Raw genomic sequence first — 21897 nt, 5'->3', positions numbered from 1 at the left:
GAAGGTCATCGGCAGTGTTTTTTCATCAACATTGCTTCTGAGATGGCAAAAAGTTTTGAGTTTGAAAATTTGGAATTTTTAATGATGTTTTTTTTGTAGAAAAACGCAAGCTACTTTGAAAATTTTTAAATGCGCCTAAAATTGATGTCCTAAAAACTACCGAAAGGGGAACCTTTGAGTGGACAAGAGGTCACATCCCTGAGGATAGGGCGTCAGCCGACTCACCCCCCCCCCCCCCACCCAACGAAACTACTGTTTAGATAAGAAAAAATCGACCGAGTTTCAATTATAGAATAAGTTTTAAAAGCAGTTACACAGGTGCGGGTTTACAATTTTATTGCGCGGGTTTTTGAAACATTTTGGAAATTTTTGTCGACTTTTTTTTCTCAGTGGTACTTTTGTCGACTTTTTTCTCAGTAGTGAAAATATGGCCAAAAGAGGCGTTTTTTGGCACTTTTCGGAAATGTTAGAACAAAAGTTGCTTTTTTGCCCCAGCTCTCAAGTTTTTGTGTTTATTGGCGCGTCAACCAAGTATTTTTTAGAAAAAAAAACCGGGAATCCCACCATACGCCCCTAAATTTGTAACTGGGTCCCTTAAACTTTAAACAGAAGATTCAAATAGCTAGAACCAAATCCCCACCCGAATTCATGCAATAGAAGAGTAAGCAAAAAATTAAAACATTCAAAACAGTATCCGCAGCCCGAAACCACCCAATAACTGGACCAATTAGCTCGCCTCAAATCAAATCTAATTTTTCAGCATTATTTTTTCGCTGCCTTTGTTGATAATTGTAATAACCATGAAATTATATTTTCATGAAAAAAATCATCGCAGGTGAAAAAATCTAAAGTTGTGTGAAGAAAATAACGACACCGCAATATTATAGTTCGTTTTTTTTTGCAATCGGGAACAAAAAACAGCTCGTTAGCTCCTCCCCCTATTCGCGCAATTACATAAACACACTCACATACACACTCTCACATACACCACCATACTTTGCAACAGGGGCGGATTTAAGGGGTATGGATGCCTCACCAGGGATTCGACCCAACTCCAACGCAATTTTTTAGTAATTTTTTTTTCAAAATATGCCCAAAACCGATTTTTGACCTGTTTTTTTTTAATTTGCTTGCGGCGTAAAATTGTTGATGGTCAAAACGTAGTTTTTATAGCTTTCTGAGAGTGCTCGGAAAATCAATTTGGTCGACCAAACAAAAAAAGTCGAAAAAATGTTTGAATTTTTTTTTTAATCTACCGCCCTCTCTCGAGAAAATCTTAGATCCGTCCCTGCTTCATAATATACTTTATACGAAAATGTAGGTGTGTGTGAGTGTCAATGGGTAAAGGGAGTTACGTTTAATTTAATTTTGTTGTCTTCAGCTGATGTCTTCAGCTGAATTTCAATACGATATTTTATCTGTGATCATATTTTCACAACTTACGGTAACTCGAATTGCGAATTTGTCTAATTTGGAACAATTAGTGCGCAAGATATTTCGTGATATTAAAAAAATAACATTTTGTTCTCGCGGTAGTTTCGTTAATTTACTCGGACAAACTTTGATTTTTTACAGGTGGTATATAAACCAACCAAGGTACAAATCAGGTACCATATAATTCAGCCGAACATACGTAATTCTTAATGTATAGATATGGAGCAAATTTGTAACCACTATGAAAGTTATGCAAACTTTTTTCATCAGACATAACTTTTTGGTTGGTTCATAAAATTTGAGCATTCTGAGTTGATTTTTAGAAGTTGGCTACTTCGAAGAAATAAATGGAATTCTTGTGCTTGTGGTTTTTTTCTCTAGGCCAATTTCAACCTTTTAGTTTTTGAGCGAAATTTCTGAGCTCGTCCAATAGCCAGTGATGTCTTCAGCTGAATTTCGATACGATATTTTATCTGTGATCATATTTTCACAACTTATGGTAATTCGAATTGCGAATTTGTCTAATTTGGAACAATTAATGCGCAAGATATTTCGTGTTATTAACGCGTAAGCAGCTATTCAATCCGCTCATAAATCGTTCCAAATATTTGGTGGTTCTAATACGTATCTATATGCTAAGAATATCAGTTTGAGGGGAGTTTGCAAAAATATGTATAAATTTATCTATTTCAAAGACCTTGAAGCGCATTTGGAACATTCAGGGTTTCGCTCTGAAAAAAAAAAATCTTTTTCCAGCTTGGTATTTTTTGAACCCCCATAAGCTTGCGAGGAATAGTTGTGAAACAAATAAATGTTTTGTTTTGGTTTTTATTTGGTAGAGCAATAAAATCAGTCACACTGAACAAAAATTTCCGAAGAAAATTTTTATTTGAAAAAAAAAATAAACATTTTCTCAGAGCCATCATAAATTTCAGGCTAAATTAAAAAAATTATCTCAAAAATGGATTGATAAAAGGTCAAATTTGAAAACCACACCGAGCACAAAAATTCCATGCTTTCTTTTAAACCAAAAAATAAGACAATCTGAATATTATCGCTTTTAACTCTTCACTTTAGTTTATACTTCTGTGATCTCAATTAGTTTCATGGCATAATTTTTATTTAACCTTCCCAAGTTTTTTCCAAGTAAATTTTTTTGCTAGGGACCGATTTTATAGCAAACTAATCTGTCAGAAAAAGTTGTTAAAATTGAGTCTTATAGTAGATCAAAGTAAAACTATACTGATTGCATGATTGTTTGACAGACGTAAAAAATCCTAAGTAAGAACTAAAACAATGAGCCGCAAACCTTGGTTCACGCGCAAAATAACACTCGTGCCGAAGGTAAGCGCAGCGGAGCAAGCGTTCGCTGCTTGATAATGCCGCGTTTAAATTAGGTTTATGGCTTGTTAATTATTTCAAATCTGCTACAAAAAATTTGCCTGCTAAAAAAACCTTTTTTGTTTAATCATATTAAATCGAAGGAGAGCATTTGAAAAATGGAGAAAGTTGAGGAAGAATACTAACATGATTAGGGGCGTGTGGATCTACTTTCGCATCCCTCTTTTGTGGAGGAGCGCTCTCCAGAGTTCGTACAAATTGGAACCCAATTTCATCGTCGTCTTCTCTCTCCGCGAACAGAGTCGGCTTTCCACGCGTTTCCACGACTATCATCTCCTCTCCGTTAGTTTGATCTTCAATTACGTCATTTCTGGTAGCAGTTACGTCACCGGTAGCACTAACTGCAGCATTATGACCTATAACGTCATACTCGCCTTCCACTTCATTGGCTTCGTTCGGTTCCGATCGCTCATCGGTTTCGTAATATTCTCCGCCGTTCGGCATGTCATCGTTTCGACTGTGATCATCATCGCTGTTTTGCTGCTCGTTTTGTGAGTCGTATCGATTCTCAGCGACTTCGTTATCCTCTTCGTAGTTCGATTCTTCCGATCTGTCGGTGTTTTCTTGAAAGTCTTCCTCAACTTCGTACTCGTAAGCAGCTTCGTCTCCTTGGTCCGGTTCGTCGGTCGATCTCGGGTTTTCATTCGGATTTTGAGCCGTATCTACGCCATTTGGTTTTCGATCTCCGACCAGCTCGATTTCGGCTAACTGATCGTCGTCTGAGTTCGCTTGTACTTCATAAATAGGACTCGCGACTCCTGATCTTCGGTTTTCGACCTCGTCCCAGTCCGAATTATTTCCGTCGTCAGACATTTTGAATTCTTCTAAATATTTTTTTCCGTTTGTTTTTGGAACCAGTATTAAATTTGCACTAGTTTAGCTGGAATTGGATGTTATTATGATAGACAAATCTTTGTCAATAAAAAGATGATTCCCACCGATTGCTTAAATTTTAGGGAAGTAAAGTCCAATTAAAAGCTGATTTCTCTCAAAAGCTTTTTTTTATTGAAGCTTCAGACAAAAGAGCTTCAAAATGAACAATATTTTTCCGTTTAAGCTTGAATGAGTCTAAAAAATTGAGCTTTTATGAGACTAAAAATGTCATACTGTGTGGTATTAAATAGCAAGTGCGTTTTTATATGGTGTAGTTGTTTGAATAATTTGATGGTACGTTGTTTTCGTTTTTAAAATAAAACGTATGCGACCATGTGATTTAGCTTGGCTTTTATTTGAGATGAAAGTCTGTGTATTATCTCAGGTCGTCTACTCGTATCATATTTTAGTTTCTTTGTCAACTTGAAAACGAATCTGAAGAATTTCTCTTTAAAGTGAAGATTGCCGCTGGTATAAACAAGGTCCAAAATGAAGTTAACTTTTAACTGTTCACAAATTATTTAAACTAATTATGTAATATAAACAATTATGTATGCATGACTTATCAATTTATTAAGTGAGTGGAGAAGTAAGCTTCTGGATCGGATGATTCAGCCCCTACCCTCCCTTTGAGTGAAATCCCTTAACCGCCTAAATAAACACCAATTAAAAAAGTAAAACACTGACTGAAAAAACAAGTAGCAGTCCCGCGTGTTTCAACTGTCGCTTAATGTGCCTCAAGTAGTTTTTCTTGAAAAAAAACTTTTCAAAAAATGTTAAGAAGTTTTTCTTATATATATTTTTTGAAAATAACCCCCCAAAACGTTTTTTTTAGAAATGTTTGAGCGTTCATTGACCAGAATTTGGTGCCGTAAACCAGTTCTCAGTTTCGAGACTCTTTGGTTGGTGAGCGTGTCGAATCCCTGAATCGTTATAAACCCGACCTTGCCTGTTAGCATGCGCCCTGCAAAATTAAGATGGGACTATTAAAACCTGCACATGTGCTTTGATTTGTGTGATTTCTTCAAGTAAATACTTAAACGAAACTGAATCTTCTAATCGTCAAAAATGGGATATTCTCAAAAGCTTGATTAAAGCAAGGATAGCTGGTTGCTCTGCAAAAAGCTCAAAAATTTTGACCAAACTTATCTAAAAAAAATGTTTGTTTTTTTCATTTTTTTGTCGAATTTGCTGTTCAATTTTTTTTTTGTAAAAATTGACTGAATTAATTGAAAAACTGCAAAAATGAGAACTATTCCCAACTAAAGTAAAGTGAAAAAAAAACTAGAATTGTGTTCAACTACAATTCTATCTCGCTATTCTCTATCCCTATATTATATTAGACTTAAAAAAAGTTTTCAAACCGAATTCTTCTCAAATTTTCTCTCATTTTTTGATTGAAAAACCTTAATATGATATGTCACTCAAAACAATGTAATGAGTATTTTTGGCACCAAATTTTTCCTGGAAAACAAAAACTAAAACAAACCCAAAGACAAAAATTTCAAGGGGCGGAACCATGAGGATAGTGTTTTAACATTTGATCCAAAATGTATCTTTTTCTGGTCAAAATTTTTTTGAAAAGTCAAATATCGATTTGGCGATTTTTCGATAATGCCAAAACTAAAATCACATATGTTTAGTTCAATTTTTGTTTAGTGCAGTTTTTTAGTGCAATTTCCCTAACTTCTCGGGTTGACCTTCAAACATCGAAAATGATTATCATACAATTCCATACATCAAGTTTATGGGAAAATGCTTGTCATACAATTTTCACCCAATTTCCAAAAATGGGTGATAAAAAAATAAACTTATTTCTGCGTCTGTTTGATTCTAGATGTTGTTTTTTGAACAAAAAATGTAAAGGTTTTTGTTTCGGACTGAGGTTTTTGTTTTTTGAAAAATGCTGATCATACAATTCCCATATATAGAAATTGTATGACAAGCATTTTTTATGGCAAGACAAATAATTTTTCTAAGTAAATTTGAAATTGACCCAAAGAACGAATTCAAACAAACATTTTCCAAAAAAAATTTTCAGCATGCAAAATTTATAATTTTGTGTGCATAATGTTAGTCCTGGATACACTAGTGTTAGATTTTTTTTTAATTTTCGCTAAATAACTTATTCAGAAACGCTGAAAACACCTTTTTTTGTATGGCCTGCTTATGAACGCCTTGATCAATGTCTGATAACTTAAAAATTCAAATTTGAAAAAATAATCATCGTTGAAAAATTTAGCCAAAATTTAACAGTTTGTTACTTTAATTATATCATTTGTGAAAGACAGCTCTAAAACATTTCATGTAGTTTTCTAGGCAGTGTAAATGCAAAACCATACAATGTAATTCCAAAATTGTTTTTCAATTTTTTTTTTAATGTTCTTATAACCGGTTAAAAAGTTCTCCGCTGACGCAGAGTGCAATAACGGTAACTCCTAGTCTAAATGTCTCATTTTGCAACCCGAGTTGATTAATATTAGAGTTAGTTTATCGCTGATTTCTGGAGTTTTTGTCGATATGTACCAGAACTCTGCTTACAAGACGTCCGAATCTCTATGACAATATTCAAGTTTTTCCAAAATTGATTTTTATCTGTTATATGGTCCGCAAATCGTCCGCAAAGGCTGTAATTATTGAGTTTCGGTCGCGGCATTGTGGAAATACCCAATATTGGTCCTGATAGTCTGAAAAAAATCAAAACTAGTTTAGTCGCGATAATTGAGCATGCAATCACTTCCTCGGCCCGGGTCTCAGAATAAGAGTATGCTATTAGAAGCACATGGTCATCACTACGTCCTCACTTTCAAATGGGTTTAATTTTTTTCAGTTCACTGTTTGTTCAGACCACAGTGATTGTTAACCAGGTTCTCATTAATTTATCTAACTTGTGGAGGATCACCCATTTTTCCGGTTCTTTTTCGTTGTGCTCCATTAGCTTTTGAGTGTACAGGGGAATCTAAATCAATCTTTTCTTTTTATCCTCGGGTCATAGCCACAGTTTATTACGGTTTTAAAAAAAGAACAGTTCAAAAATGCCGAAAAATCAAAAAGGCGAAAGCTGTCGTCAACGAAAGACAACTTTCGGCAATTTGCTCAGTGTTTTAATTGGATGTTTCAAAATCATTGTCATTTATTAGTAGAATTGTGGTAATCGATGATGCTCAAAGGTGAATTAGAATGACCCTTTGGCTGTGTATTTGATCAACTGGTTTCAATCGATAAATCATCTTAAATACAAAGCTAATAGGGTCCCATTATTTTATTCCAGAGGGACCATTATTTTTTATCCATCCAAGGGATAAACCTTGATGGTTGTATAGAATCTTCAGACAAATGATGTCTAAATAGATTAGAAACCATCCTTGGATGAAAAGCTACAAGTGCATGTTAAATCTCTATCCTCAAAATTGGGCTTCCATTTGACCTTGAAGCGATATAAAGTAAAAAATGTCCTCCAGTCCTTTTTTTTACAGTTTGGTAGCTGGGTTAATTAAAAATGCAGCCACCATTTTCAACCGCAACTAGAGATGATTTTTTTCAAAGTTATGTTATACGATCGTCAAATTTTGGTAAATCAGTACTTTGGTGCTTCTGTAAACCGATTTGTTTTCGAGAAACAAACCTTTTTTTCTCGTGTATCCTTAGTTATTTGAGAATTACGCATTGACTTCATGGTAAGTTTCTTATGTCTTGGCTGCTTTGATAGGCTTCCGTTTTAACAAGATTGCTAAAAACTTTCGAAAATTCTTCATTTAAAACTGATTACTTGCAGTTTTTTTACCGCTAGTTGATAGGATGTTGAAGAACAACCTCATGTTACAATTCGTTCATTTATTTTATTTCGGACCAGTTCTCCTCAACATTCAGACAATTTTTTGGAATCCAAAGTTTTTCTGGAAGGGTTGTTAAATAATTTCAAGCAGTTTACTGACTACGAGAGTGTTTTCAAAACCTGAAAAAATTGTTGCCCCGGGCGCAATTTTATATTTGCTTCGAAAAAAAATAGGACAAATCATTTTTCTGTGTGCGGCAAACTTGTCGATTTCTAGGAATTTGTAAAGCTTATAACTGCTTTCAAAATAGTAAGCTAATTCGGCATATTATTTCCTCAGTGAGACCATCAACTTCGTATGAAATCGTCATCTCATTTTAGAGATCGTTCATACGCGAGTATTCGGCATTCATTTTCATCAATTTAGTCTTTAGAGTTTTTAGCTGTCGTGTTCTGACAATCAACTTCAAAACCATGTTCACATTGAACTGAAATAATTATAGAAATTCGATTTTTTGGCGACAGTGCTTGCTATTTTTAAAGACGTTTTCCATCCAACTATTAAACTAATTTTCATTCTGACATTTCTAGTTAATTGTGCCATATTTCTGCTCAACCTTTTCAATTTAAAGCAACATTTATATCTTTTTTAATATCTGCATACTATCTTTATGGGAGAAAAAAAAATCGATTTAATTGAAGAAAAATGCATCAAACAGTTAGCTGAGTTTTTTTTTGGTAAAAATGAGTCGGAAAGAAACACGTAATTGGACAATAAATCGGTAATTACTGCTAAATTAACTTCCTAAAAACCTCCGCGGCTAAAAAAATTAGTTTTCCCCTCCCCTTTTTATTCAATAATTTGTTCAGCCCGCGTACGAATTTTTCGACTGAGTAAATATGTTTACGTTGTAGAATTCGTTTATAAAAGGAAACCATAATTTTGCACATGCATGGACTTACCAACAAAAACGAGGGATTATTTTGTGTTGTTTTTAATTTTCACTGATTAAGCCAGGTATATAATCTGCCTTTGAAAATAGTTAAAAGAAACGTTAAATATACAAAAGTAACTGTTGTTATTTGCCAACTACCGTTGATCCCCCGTCAAAAATACGCCTATCTAATGGCAATCCTATGATTAAACATGGATTTTTTGTTGCTAGTATATGAAAATAAATGCCCAATTTTTGTTAAAATGTGGCCGTTTTTAGGGGCAGAAAATTTCATCTGTTTCTTTCATTGGTGAATAAGCGTCCTTTAAAATGTGCCAAGTACGTTTTTATAGCCACACGATGACATAATCATCCGCCGTGTACTTATTGCTTTTTGACTTCCTTCTTTCATTTGCAGAAAAAAAAGACACTTCATTACTCTAAAATCAGCAGAGCTGATAATTTGCTGTGCAAATTTAACCCAGTAAATTAAGCTTGCTTATTTGTTTCTTTTTTTATTGCCGGTATTTTTAAACTCAGGGGCCTGAAAGATTCTCTTGACTGGTTTCACATGTTATTTCAGACGCCGTTTTTGAAAGCGACTGAAGTGTAATAAAACGTGTTTGACATTACCACCTCCATTTTTACTGTTCCTTCTTTTTAATTGCCTTCCTTAAATATTTGGGGCCAAACAAGTTGATTTATTTTAAAACTAACATTTTTGTACTTAATTATTTTTCTACATCGCTTATTTTAACTGCAAACTTACCATTTACCAAGGTTTGTTTTTAGAAGATGATAATAAAATTTTCAATCCAATTTACATCGAAAGTAAAATTAACTGATTATGAAAATATTTTAGAAGAAGATTAATTTAGGAATCGAATAATTTAGAAAAACCTTTAAAATTGAAGTTGAAGCTATCTAAAAGATGAAAGTTTTTGGCAAAATAGCTTTCTTTGGCAAAATAGCTTTCTTTGGAAGCTCAGAAAAACTATTTTGCTGCTCTTTAGAACAGTCTTCAAAATGTTTCCAAAACCGGGATCTTCGGGAAAATTGTAGTTTCTGATCTAAATGGACTAATTTTTGCTATTTCTCAACTCTAAATTAAACTGTATTAAGTTCTCAAGTTGAACTTGGTTGTACCTAATGATTTTTTATTGCAAATGAGTTGTATTTAGAGCCACTGACATTTAAATTGAACTATACCACCTTCTATGACCTGCAAAATAATTAGATCAATTGACAAAACAAAATCCCGACATCTTAAAATAAAACGGATGTTTCCAGAAGCTATTTTTGTTATCTTATTTTTCCTGTGACGTTAGAAGCATAACGATAACTGAAAAAATGGTGGAACTTACACCCCAAAATGCTCCTTTGTGTTTATTTCAGTACAAAAGATAATCCTTATCGACTTTGATGGCTGTTTGGACCTTTTGAAAGTTGGAAAAAAACACTCCTTCCAACTGAAAAAAGTTAACTTGTGGTACCTCGAGGCGTTCTAATCTAAGAACTCGTTTAAACGTAGTTTTAACTTTTAATTCGGTTCAATGGGTTTGTTTGAGTTTTCATTCTAACTTGAGATAAATATCATCTCCACAACTGATATCGTTCGACCCAACAAGAAACTGTAAAAGGTAAGTTTGATTTTTAGAAAACAAAATGAGCAAAATTTTGCAATTTGTTTTGAAAAAAAAAGTTTTTATGTTTTCCTTTTATTTTTGTAAGTGAACAATTTTGGATAGAATAAAATAAAACCAAATACTATATTTGGTCACGTAGTATATCTTATAAAATAGTTCCTCTCATCTTTTACACTTTTAAATGAATCATCTTAAAAATAGTTTCAAGGAAACATAGACAACCTAACTAAAACTTCAAAGTTTGAGTGGCAAAGGCTTCTAAATTGGTAACCTATGCCAGTGATGGTTTTGAGTTTTTGAAACCCAATTGAGTGCAACAGTGTGAGCTTAAAGTGGCAACTTAAATTGGTCATACTCAAAGCCACGTTGAATGTTCCGACTAATGATAACGTGTATAATGTAGTTTTTAGCGAACAAAAGTAAGCCCTCAATGTCAAACGCAAAGTGATAAAAATTGCATGTAATTGAGTAGTTTTTAGATGTATTATAGTTAATAGTGTTAATAATTTTTATACTTGATAATTCAGTCATCTGAATTAACGTTGCTTTAGCTAGCTTTTTTGTTCTGGCTTTCAAAATTGTTTTCAAAGGACAGAACAAAAAGGATAGCAAATGCGACTTTTGTCAAACGATCACTCTGTTAAACGCTCAACGCAAAATTGAGCTACAATTAATTAGACTGTTTCAAAAAAAGCCTTTGTCAAGTTGCCGTATCAATTTCAAAGATTGCAGGTTGGGTCAATTACTGTTCGGGATTTTTGAGATTTCTGAAAGCAATGCGAGAAAAGAAAAAAATCAAAGTCAAATTGAGTTAAGGCAACCTTTTTAGTGTTCAATTATTTGTGTAGGTTTGAGAATCATTTTATTTTTTGTTCTGACTAGTGAGAATGGGGAGCAAGTTTGTCTTCTGTTGTGTTTTATTTTTTCTACGCTAGCACACTCAACAATTATCAAAATTAGCCGAGTGATGTTTCAAATTGAATCCCTTTTACTTATGATTCGAACAGCAAAAAAATCCAAAAAGTTTTCTCAGTGTCGAGATAAACCAGTTTGAATTTTTTCGAGCTTTAAATTATTTCGAGCAAAAAAGCAATCAAATAACGTTAGTTATATGAAAGTTGCTTATTTAGGCTAACAAAAACTTAACTAAAGTTATTTGTATACTAACTTTAAGAGCTTCATTCAGCGCTTCATTGACCAGAATTGCAAAATAAAAAAACTATTCTTTGAGATTTCCTAGAAATTGTTTTCATTCTTTGCTCTTGGTTAATCAGTTTGTTTTGAAGACGTCTGATGTGGATTACGCCTAAACCGCACAAAACACGACACTAGTTTAAAAAATAAAAAAACAGCTATTCTTCTACATTAAAGAGTTTGTGTAATAGCAAAAACCCAACCTGAGGCAATTACAACACAAAAATCTCTAAAATGATTTCAATTTCATTGCTTAGCAGGCAATATAATCTGAAAAAAAATCAATTTGTTTCGGTAAAAACTAGTTCTGTTTCGTTTTTTTTTTCAATCAAACTTTTTTCTGATGAAAATGCAATCGACCGTTCACGCAATGAACTCTCTCGTAATTTTTGTCAAAATCAGGATAACAAAATGATTCCAAGAAATATTTTCAATTTTTCAAAAGTGTTTAAACCGATCTTCTTGATGTTTTGTTTTGTAATTAAGGGCGAATTAAGTTGAACTAAATTTTATCACAAGGGCTGGTCAAAACTGCTTTTATCCCATTTCTCAATTAATTTCCAAATAAATTAAATCGTTTCATAAAAAACGCTTTTAAAAATTTCAAATAATACGGGGCTCCAAATTGGATTTGTATTGATCAGTTTCGTTAATTTTTTATAACTTGATTGTTTTTATAACAATATCTGATCAGCTCTTTTTCAGATTTCTTTAAAAATTCATGTGCCTAAAATCTAAAACACTGAGCTCAACCTGTGATTCATTCAGTGCGTTTCTAAAGATAGTATAACCTGTAAAATAATAACTTGCCATCTTTTTTCAAAGGTAGCATGCTTTTTATCGTTAATCCGTACAGGCTAGTGAAAACATGAATATTGGCCGACTTTAAAGTGACAAAACTAGACAAAAATCAAAACTTTTTGTGTTTTATCATAGCTCGAATAATCACGTTATTTGATCGAAAAGGAAGTTTGACGTTATTTGTGACTTTTGAACACACAGCCCCAGGTTGATTGATTCCTAAGTCCGCTTTTGTAGACAAACATTCCTAAGGGGTTAACTAAGTTTTTCTCGAGGAGCAATTTTGTTTTCTTTTTTGAAAATTTGACCAAAAAAGTGCGTTTTGTCGGCTCCCTCAAAAAAAGTTTTTTTTTAGGTGCCAAAGGCGCCTTTAGAAAAACTTTCGGGCTAATTTGCCAAAAATGACCCTAGTCGATCAAAAAAGGTAATCTTGCAAGCTCTTAAACAATTTTTAAAAGTGTTCATAAAAATTTTGATTTTTCATTTTTCGTAATGTAAAATATTTCAAATTGCCGTTATAATTTATGCATTTGAAATCAAAATTTTTCGACTTTATTGGATTTTTTCATCTAGTTTTGCAACTCTAGCGTTTAAATTTCATTTTTTTGTCAAAATTTTGATGAATAGAGTCAATTAGCTTGAGATATTTTGTATGTTGAGTTCACATAAATCCGATAAATTATTATGTTCATCTTATTATGAGGTTATGTTTTGCTTTTTAATGTTGATTTGTTCAATTATTCAAGGTTTTCTACTTGCAACTGGTAAAGTGTCTACTGGTAGAAAAAAATTTCTTGTCTTCTAGTGTAAAATTTTTTATTCACAAAAAAATCATTTTTTTAAAAATCTTGCTAGAATTAAGGTTATCTTTAAAGGAGGTTTTCTTGCATGATCTTGCAAGAATTTTGCAAGATTTTTTAAAGAGATGCATTTTCTTTACAAGAATCTTGCAAGATTCTTGCAAGATCTTGCAAGATAACCTCCCCTGATCAACGAGGGGAGCTCTTTAAATAGTATCAAGGAAGACTTTTTGGGTTGTCAAGGGGTCCAATCACTGAACTGGGGATTTCGTCCAACCCACCGCCCCCCTAATTCTGCTACTGGGTTGACCCACTATTCTATCAACAATTTCATATTAGAAAACTCCCTCGAATCTGGTTGTCAAACTGTTTTTCAAAGCGTCCCCGTTTTCCTATTTTTATAGTATGCAACTTTGGCTGACGGAGCATAAAATATCTCCAAATGTGCGTTCGGCACCAATAATCTCGTATGCTGCAGAAATCAGTTTATGGCCACTTTTCTAAAATTCCGGAAACAGTTCAAAAATTCAATGCGTTCAAAAAACTTGCCCAATAATTTACTCAAAAATCAAAATGGCCGCCCTACATAACTGATGACAATATTTAAAAAAACCCTTCCCGTCAAAAAAAACACCACTCTAACGTTGCTGCAATAATTCTTATTTTCTAAAACACTCAGAAAATTGGCGTCTTAGATGATTTAAGAATTAGTTTGACTAAAATATTGTTCTATATAGTTGTATCTATTTTTTCATTACCGTTGCAAAACAGAAAATTTCTATTTTTTCTTTGATTTCTTAAAAAGCCGCTATCAAAAAATGTTTTTATTGCTTTGTTTGTACGCTAAGAATTGAATATTAAAATTAGTAACTTAAATCAATTAAATAACATGCTGAAAAAAACACGGCTCTTCTTTTTTTTGATGACTAAGCCAGCCAATGAATCAGTTCCTTTGCAATTTAACGCCTTATTTGGTGCATTTATTTATCCGTTGCCTGTTTAAAAGTTCTGATTTTTCCTCTTTGAAGAAAATCGGGCTATCTAAAAAAAATCGTTTTTTTTTTGCGCAAATGAAAACGAACTTTTCCAACCTTTATAAGCTGTTTCGGAGAGTTTTTCCATTTTAAGAAAGAGCGGTTGAATTTCTGATTAGCAGAAACGCAGTTATGTGTATCACAAGCCCAGGTGAGTGGACTCCTATTTTTTACTTTTAGCTGCCAAACTTTATTGCCTTTATACCTTCTTAATCAAATTTATTTTGAACTTAATCAAGTTTTCAAACAAGTTTACGAACCTTAGAGCCATTAAAACTAAATTTTCAATCTTTTGTAGACTATCGTTTTCTTAATTTAATTACTCAAAACTGAATATAGTCGTTTTTGGAGTGGAAAGAGAAATTTTGCTAAACCAAAATTTAATTTGATGAACCAAAATTAGGGTAAGAATTTTTGATGAACCTTTTTTTACTATGGACAAAGAAATAAAAGCTTAGGTTAAAAAGGTGGTTTTAATCACATGTTCCAAAATTAATTAGAATTAAGAAAAAACGAAATTTTAGTTAATCGATGACAATAGTGTGTATATAAATTGCAATTAAATGGAAGGAAAAAATCGGCACAATTATTGGTAATTTGCTTCGCGTTTGTGACCACTAGAGGCAAAACTCATTCAAAATTTATGTTTCATCTTGAAAATCATTTTCATTTTAAGAGATAGGATTTTCTTTGGTTGTTTTAACCTAATTTTAGTTAATTTGAAGCAAAAAAACGCGTGATCAAAAACGCGTGATCAAATTCTTCAATGCGTGATCAAAATTCTTACAGTGCCTAAAAATGAGATATAATTGGTTGACATTTATTTGTTAGGTAATTAATTCCTGCTAATATCACCAGAATCATCTAAACAATCTATGGACTACGCAGGTTACATAGGCTGAGAATTTCTTGCGTGAAATGTTATTTTCACTTATTTAATCACCTTCATCATACTCCTCAATCCACCTGAGCAGAACTTCAACTGCAGATTTTTCATCTGATGGTAAGGTATGTAGTTTTTTTTCCTTTTAGAAGCCTCTGGAACCCAGGTTTCGGTGATCGGCTATCGTATAGACCGCATGAGACGACCGTTATTTTGTCTCGATTTTGTGGGTCGAACAATGTCCGGTGTCGACTTTTAGGACGAACAAAATTAACGATAAGAAGCATTAAAAAATGCCAAAGACTCATAATGGACCATAATGGAAAATAATGAACTACAAAGAATCATAATTTGTTGTACGCAAGAGCCTGGATTTTCCAATTTTTTTCCTATACTTTTAAAACTTGGACATGCAATCGCTAAATTCAGATTTACATTTGGCTTGTAAACTTTGTTGTTTTTTTATTCTTACTTTTTCTTATTTGTGGTATCACCTCTCTTCGTTTAGCCAAACGCTTTTTGGCCTGTTTTTTCAAAGTTTTCGAAAAATTTCCGAAAAATGTTGGAAACTGCTAGAGGGTTGGGTAAATTGCAGATTTGGAGATCCAGGGGGTTTTGGGAACGGTTAGGTGTGAAAAGGCGGATGAGAAATGGGGGGAGGGGGTCGGAGGGGTTATTTGTTCGGGGAGGGCGGTAAAGTTGGGTGGATGCCGTAAGCATTGGGGTATTTCATTATAATCGATTTAAATTGTTTTAAAATAATGGATTTTATCTATTATAATCGATTGTGTGCTTCCAAGAGGAATTATAATCGATTATAACGGCATCATTTTGACCACGGAAAACGATTATAATCAATTTTTATCCATGGAACCTCATTGCGGGTGGTCGACTCATGCATTGATCCTGATCGACTCATCTACTGACAGTTATCGACTCGAAAAAATAGTTATAGTCGAAAAAATAAAAACCTAATACAAATTTCAAGCGCCTCAACCTAGGAAACCCGGTTTGTAATATAAGTGTTTGGACAATATCTTTTATCATCTTTTTAAATGTTTCTCAAAATCCGCTTTGCCCTTAACTATCTTTCATCAAAAATTTTGCTGGAATCTGCTAAATCAATCTTTTATAGAGTAAAAAAATTTGCAGCTGATAGTAGTTCTGACTGTTAATCATTTTAAACCTCCAACCTCTTTGCCCAGTAACAAAAAACTTACTAAATCCCTAGTGTGGCTTTAGTGTTATTAGAGGCTTTGTATTGCTGAAGAGGCCGTTATGGGAAATCTGAAGCATGTCTACATCTTTTGAATCAAACCTGCCACTCATCTGACCTTAAACTTTCACGAGATATGATCAAACATAGTTCAATTTTTTTAATGATTTTGTTGGGCTTGCAAAAGAATTTTTAACAATGGGATAACTAATGCAATCAATATTGCGGTTTTTCTTACAATGCGCAGTGTATCAAGTTGTGCGCTCAGCAGTGCCGAAGTGCAAAAGTGCCGAAACTGAAAGTGTGTTCAACATTGCCGAAAACTGAAAATATTTGAAAATAAAATTGATGTTTGAATACTGTTTTGTTTTGGAGCAAAACTGAGGAAACAACTTGACAATTTGCTGTGTTAATTGTTTGCTCAGAAAAATGTGTGACGCGGCGATTGGGAAATTTTTTTTGTTGAACAAGTGGCATCAATTAAACTGGCCAGTTTGACTTTTCCGTCAATTTGAGTTAGATTACTTGTCAGCGATTTGGGATCAATAAAAACCGTTTTCAACAAACTTTTTGGCACTAATGAACTACATTAGTTTTTCGGCATTGTACTTTGGCACTGTTGTACTGCGCCGTATCAAGCAATTTAATGTGACTCAAAAATCAACCCAAATTGAGTTAGCCAAATTCATTATTTCTATTAGACTTGAAAAACGTAAAATATATACTTTTTTGTAAACAGTAACATACCTCTCAACTATCTCGTTCGGTCCTGGTTAAAGTGTCCAGACTAAAAATAATCACCAAAATCACAATCACTGATCTTTATCTGAAAAATTGTTAAATGCTCGTGCAGAAAAGGTATCGAGCGGCTACTCTTCTCCATAAGCGATGAAAATTTTCGAGAAAAAGTCAGGAATTTTGATTTCGATATTAGTTTTTTTTCTATTTAAAGTCTAGCCAGAACCGAATAAGCTACTTGAAAATTATAATTTAAATGAAACTTTCACCTTAATTTGCGTTAAAAACAGTCTCAGTTTCAACTAATTTTTTTTTGCTTTTAGTGGTTGGAAACAATTTAGCTTTTGGTTCGTGTAATAAACTTTTTTACAATCAATGTTTTTACAGGAGATATCAACTTTACTTCCTTCAAGTATTTTTGACAAAAAAAAACACAAATACTGTAAGCGGTTTCTTGAATTACTTTTAATGCAATTTTTTTTAATGTAACTATTTACAATCATCCATACTTTTTTAAATTTATTCAAATAAAAAATTAATCTGTTGTGTTCAAGGGTGTTATGTATAAACTATTATTATCTGAGATGATTCAAAATTGACTTTTTTAAGTCAAATCGGATTAAATCTTTGGGAAAATTATAATTTTTTTATTAGCGCTTAGAGTCGTTTTGGACAGTTGTTTTGTTTTCAATTTAACATCTGTCACAACAGTAAAAAAAAACTGATTTTGCATATATAGACCAGTACGGGATCATTTAATCTGTTTCTACAATTGATGTAACTGTGAAAGTCAGGTCCATAAAAAATAGATTTTGCGCTAGAACTGAAAACAAAGAATGAAGTTGATCAAAACATTCAAATTGAAATTGAATTATGATTACTTAAAGACTGTTGATTGATTATTTTGAAATTTTCATACCATTTGAATTTTTGTAATTGGGAAAAATCAAAATTGTACTACTATTAGATTTTCAGGGAAACATTTATTGTAATTGAGTCAAAACTTTGATTAACTGCTGCAAATTTTACCTTGTTATATTTTAATTGGCCTAATCACAAGTTGCTGATTGATTACGCAATCAGAAGTAACAAAGTATTCCAATTTATCTCTCACCTCCAATTTTGATTTTAAAAGAGTGTTTCAATTATGGCAATTAAGAGATAAGTAACTTTTATAAGTCACTTTTATAATTAACTTTTTCAAGTAACTTCCGTAAGTCGAGCCCAAATTTTTTGGACCATTGTTTCCGATTGGGACAAATTTTGCTATTTGAGCTGCCGTATATAAAACTGGCTTCATTTAGTCGTATTCACATCAACCTGTGGGAATCCTGGTCTAATTTTACTACCGTTCCAACTGATTTACTGATTTAAGAAAATTGAGCTTCTTGTGAACGCTTGCTATAATCATGTAAATAACTGATAAATAAATTTAAAAAAGCACACTTCAAAAACATTTCAGATGGTATAAAAAAATCAATAAAAATCCAAAGTGGCTAGTTAATAAGCTGAAGTTTGTCTGAAGAAAAAAATCATACCGAGCACAAAAATTCAATCCTTTTAGTCAAAAATTGAATAATAAACATTTTTTATTGTTCAAATTTTTGAACAAAAGGATGGAATATTTGTGCTCGGTATGGTTTTTTCTGTCATTATTTCTGACTAAATAACTGACATTGAAAATAAGTTTTAAAAAAGCACACTTCAAAAACATTTCAGATGGTATAAAAAATCAATAAAAATCCAAAGTGGCTAGTTAATAAGCTGAAGTTTGTCTGAAGAAAAAAATAATACCGAGCACAAAAATTCAATCCTTTTGTTCAAAATTTGAACAATAAACATTTTTTATTGTTCAAATTTTTGAACAAAAGGATGGAATATTTTTGCTCGGTATGGTTTTTTTCTTCAGACAAACGTCAAATTATTAACTAGCCACTTTTGATTGATTTTTATAGAAATTTTTATACCATCTGCAATATTTTGACGCCTGAGTTTAAGTATAAAGAGATATTTGAAATGCGATTTTTTTGAACTAATCGAAAATAGCTAATCGAAGCTTTTGAACTAATCAAAAATTTGGGGCAATTGACACGCAGGCTATTGGTTCTATGGTTAAGTTGCTGTTAGCAAAAGATTTCATTTTGAACTTTATATAGCGAATGGGGCTATTTTTAAAAAAAATAATAAAAAGCTCAAAATTTATTTTTTGTGAACTTCTCATAGTTTTTTTTTTTCGTTTTTACCTGTTATGTATGCTATCGACTTTATGGTAGTCGGAACTGAAATCCAAGCATTGTTGTTTCATTTGTATAAATTAAGGTGATATATCATCTGCTACTTGCACAGCAACTCTTTTCGAGGTACAAGTTTGGCAAATGTTCAACCGATGAATTCCTTTATTGAGGTGGCAATTCGCTACAAGGTACCATAGGGGAGGGGACTATAATTAAGAAGATCCACTACATCAGATATGTTACAAGTCAGCCGAAATATTCAGAGATTTGCCCTGGCAAGCAGTCTGGCATTCTTTTTACTAAGCCCAGTTTGTGCTATGTTGCAAGGTCGTTCGTTTTTTTTTCACCGCCAGCTAAAATGTACACACCAAAATTTATGCAATATATGAACAGGAAAATTTCAGCTGAAGTATTCCCGCTCAAATTTAGAGCATTTCAGTAGCTAGAAACCGGGGACAGTAGAAAAACAGTATGTATAGATGGGGGTGTCTGGAATTAACAAAAAAACGATGATAAAAAATTTCAAATAGTTTCACAAACCAATTCAAGAAGGAGCTAAGCCATGTTTCGCACGGTTAACTATTATGAAATTCTTTCAACTTCTCATATTTTTTTGTATTTTTGTCTACTTTTTAAAATTATTCATCTGCATGTACTTCTGGTAGACTTTGAGTAATAATTGTTATAATATATCAAATTAAAGGATACTCAGTCTTACTTTTTTTTACAGACTCACTTAATTTCCGCAGCTTTTCTTTTTTTTTCAAGTTTTTGTGTTTGATTTTTATCCGTACTTTTTTTGTAAAATTATAAAATTTTTGCCATTTTTAGGGTCTAGCGCTATCTCTGTATAATGTTTTTTGTTTTAGAAAAAAATTTAACGATAAAATTAAATCTGCCTTCGCGGGGATGTTTCAGGGTTAGTATCTGGTTTTATGTTCTAATTGATATTTAAGTTTCCTGTTTGGGGGAAAATTGCTAGATAAACCAGCCGAAGTATGAACAAATTATTGAACACAAGACAAGCTTCAAGGCAAGCTTTGGTTTGTTTACTAAATACAGTGTTTTTCAGGTTGTTTATACTTGGATAACCTTATTTTTTGTATGAAATGTAGTTCAACATTTTTTTGGCGCTGAAGGCATTCTGGGTTTACCTGAATTAACTATGTAGATTTGAAGACCAGTAATACTTGGCTATTTTTGTTTTTACTAACAAGATGTGAGTCTTTTTTGGCTCTTTTTCTTCCCCCCCCCCCCACCAGCGAAATTTTAAAAATAAAATTTTGTTCACATAATCGGATTGTTACAAAAATTGGTATGCGGACTAATTGGGCTATGACAAACATATTTGGTCTTGTTACTTAACCTTGTAAAACCCCTCGTTACTTCATAAAATTGATGTATATATGAGGTTGGCGGGGGGGGGGGAAGAGCCTTTTTTATCCGACCACTTCGCGTTGGGTATTTTTTTCGACCAGTTTCAGTACCTCTTGGGGAAGTAGTCTACGGGGTCAATTATCGCATTATATTAAAACCATATATTGGGAGTTTTGACGTGCTTACAAAAATTCGCTCAAATTCGAGAAACTTTGATTTGAATTTTTTTGATTTCAGACTAAATGCTGCAAATATATATACACTATTAACCAGGGGCGGATCTAGAATTTTCTCGAGGGGGGGGGGGGGGGGGGCAGATTTTCAAAAAATTTTGTCAATCTTTTTTAGGTCGACCAATAGCTCTCCCAAATCACTATAAAGACCCTATTTTGACCAAATCTGCACCGCATGCAAATTTTTGAAACAAAGGCAAAAACGGCGTTGGAAAATTTTGACCAATGAATCGCGCTTTTTTGACGCGAGCTCCCCCCTCAAAATTAGTATTTTCGGCGCCGAAAATTTTTAGGGTCAGTCAGCCCAGAAAGCGCAGGGCACTCATCCCCCGTCCCCCTAAATCCGCTGGTGCTAATACCTGTACAGTATATTTATGCACTATTTACCGGTAATTAGATAATTAGTGCCTATATGTATACACTAATTTGCTTTTAAATGAACATCCCTGGGAGCGAAAATGCCAATTTGGGTCTAATACAGAGTTGGTTTTAGAATTCTCTGACCGATGAGAGGCGGAATGACCGAGAAAGATTTCATTCAAAACCACCCCGCCCTGATCCCCCGAGAGAAGCCGTCGGAGCTTGTCAAGTCGGACAAAAATCAAGTCAAGTCCCCGAAGAAAAAATCAGGCAAAACTGATCGGAGAGAAAAGCAGACACTAAGTCGTTTAGGCCAATCTCTGCATGATCAAACTGTACTAGCAAATAACGATTCGGCGTCACGAAAGTTTAGATTTATAAACAGAGCTAGACGAACACTTCCGAATATCTTCAGAAAGCAAAATTCGAAGCCTGATTACTCCAGCAAATCTGTCGGAAAATTGCGTGCTAAAAATAATGCACACGCAAAAGTGAAAGAAAGTAAAAGTTCAAATGCGCTTGAGTTTGTTCAGATTAGGTCACAAAAAATTCTAGAGAGTGAAAAAATGGCCGATTACATAACAGTTAAGACAACTCCCGCCAGCCAAGAAAGTTCCGACGGGGCTCGGAGACAAGACGACATGGTTCCGATGGCGTCTTCGATGCGGAAAACGAGACTGGATTTAAACCCGACAGGTAATTTCCAACTTCCAGAATACTTAATTTCAATGTCGATACTATTAGTAACGTCTAATTTTTGAGCGTTCATTGCACAATGCTAGTGGTAAAAATTCGGAAAAAATATCAGAAAGGCGAAAAGTAGTGAACAGGTGATCGGTGTCACTAAATATCACTTAAATGATAATATTTGCAGTTGCTTTTTTGAAAAAGGAACTCTAAGCATGGGCCATTTTTAACATTTCCATTATTTTATGGAACAAAAAAACTACCCAATTTTAAAAA

General features: G+C 33.2%; 2 protein-coding genes across 5 annotated transcripts in view; one reads left to right on the top strand and one right to left on the bottom strand.

Annotated features, from left to right (window-relative positions):
• LOC134841150 (uncharacterized) overlaps positions 1–4022 on the bottom strand; it is a 73474-nt gene extending 69452 nt beyond the window's left edge. Inside the window, exon 1 of the mRNA XM_063856951.1 lies at positions 2962–4022. Within this exon, the coding sequence (XP_063713021.1) occupies positions 2962–3648 (687 nt within the window). The 5' untranslated portion in view covers positions 3649–4022. The remainder of the gene's footprint in view (positions 1–2961) is intronic.
• Positions 1–21897, top strand: part of LOC134841148 (uncharacterized) — a 107598-nt gene that overhangs the window by 9556 nt on the left and 76145 nt on the right. For 2 of the 4 annotated variants that reach the window (XM_063856950.1, XM_063856947.1), the window contains exon 2: positions 21068–21630. In XM_063856950.1, coding sequence (XP_063713020.1) covers positions 21081–21630 — 550 coding nt within the window. In that variant the 5' untranslated portion in view covers positions 21068–21080. Of the gene's footprint in view, positions 1–9113; positions 9199–13961; positions 14045–21067; positions 21631–21897 lie in introns of those variants that run through there. The other 2 variants (XM_063856949.1, XM_063856948.1) reach the window with 2 other exon arrangements.

The sequence above is a fragment of the Symsagittifera roscoffensis genome, chromosome 3, assembly GCF_963678635.1.
Source record: "Symsagittifera roscoffensis chromosome 3, txSymRosc1.1, whole genome shotgun sequence".
Classification (NCBI taxonomy): domain Eukaryota; kingdom Metazoa; phylum Xenacoelomorpha; order Acoela; family Convolutidae; genus Symsagittifera; species Symsagittifera roscoffensis.
The sequence above is the reverse complement of the archived record's forward strand: the minus strand, read 5'-3'. Positions and strand labels throughout refer to the sequence as shown.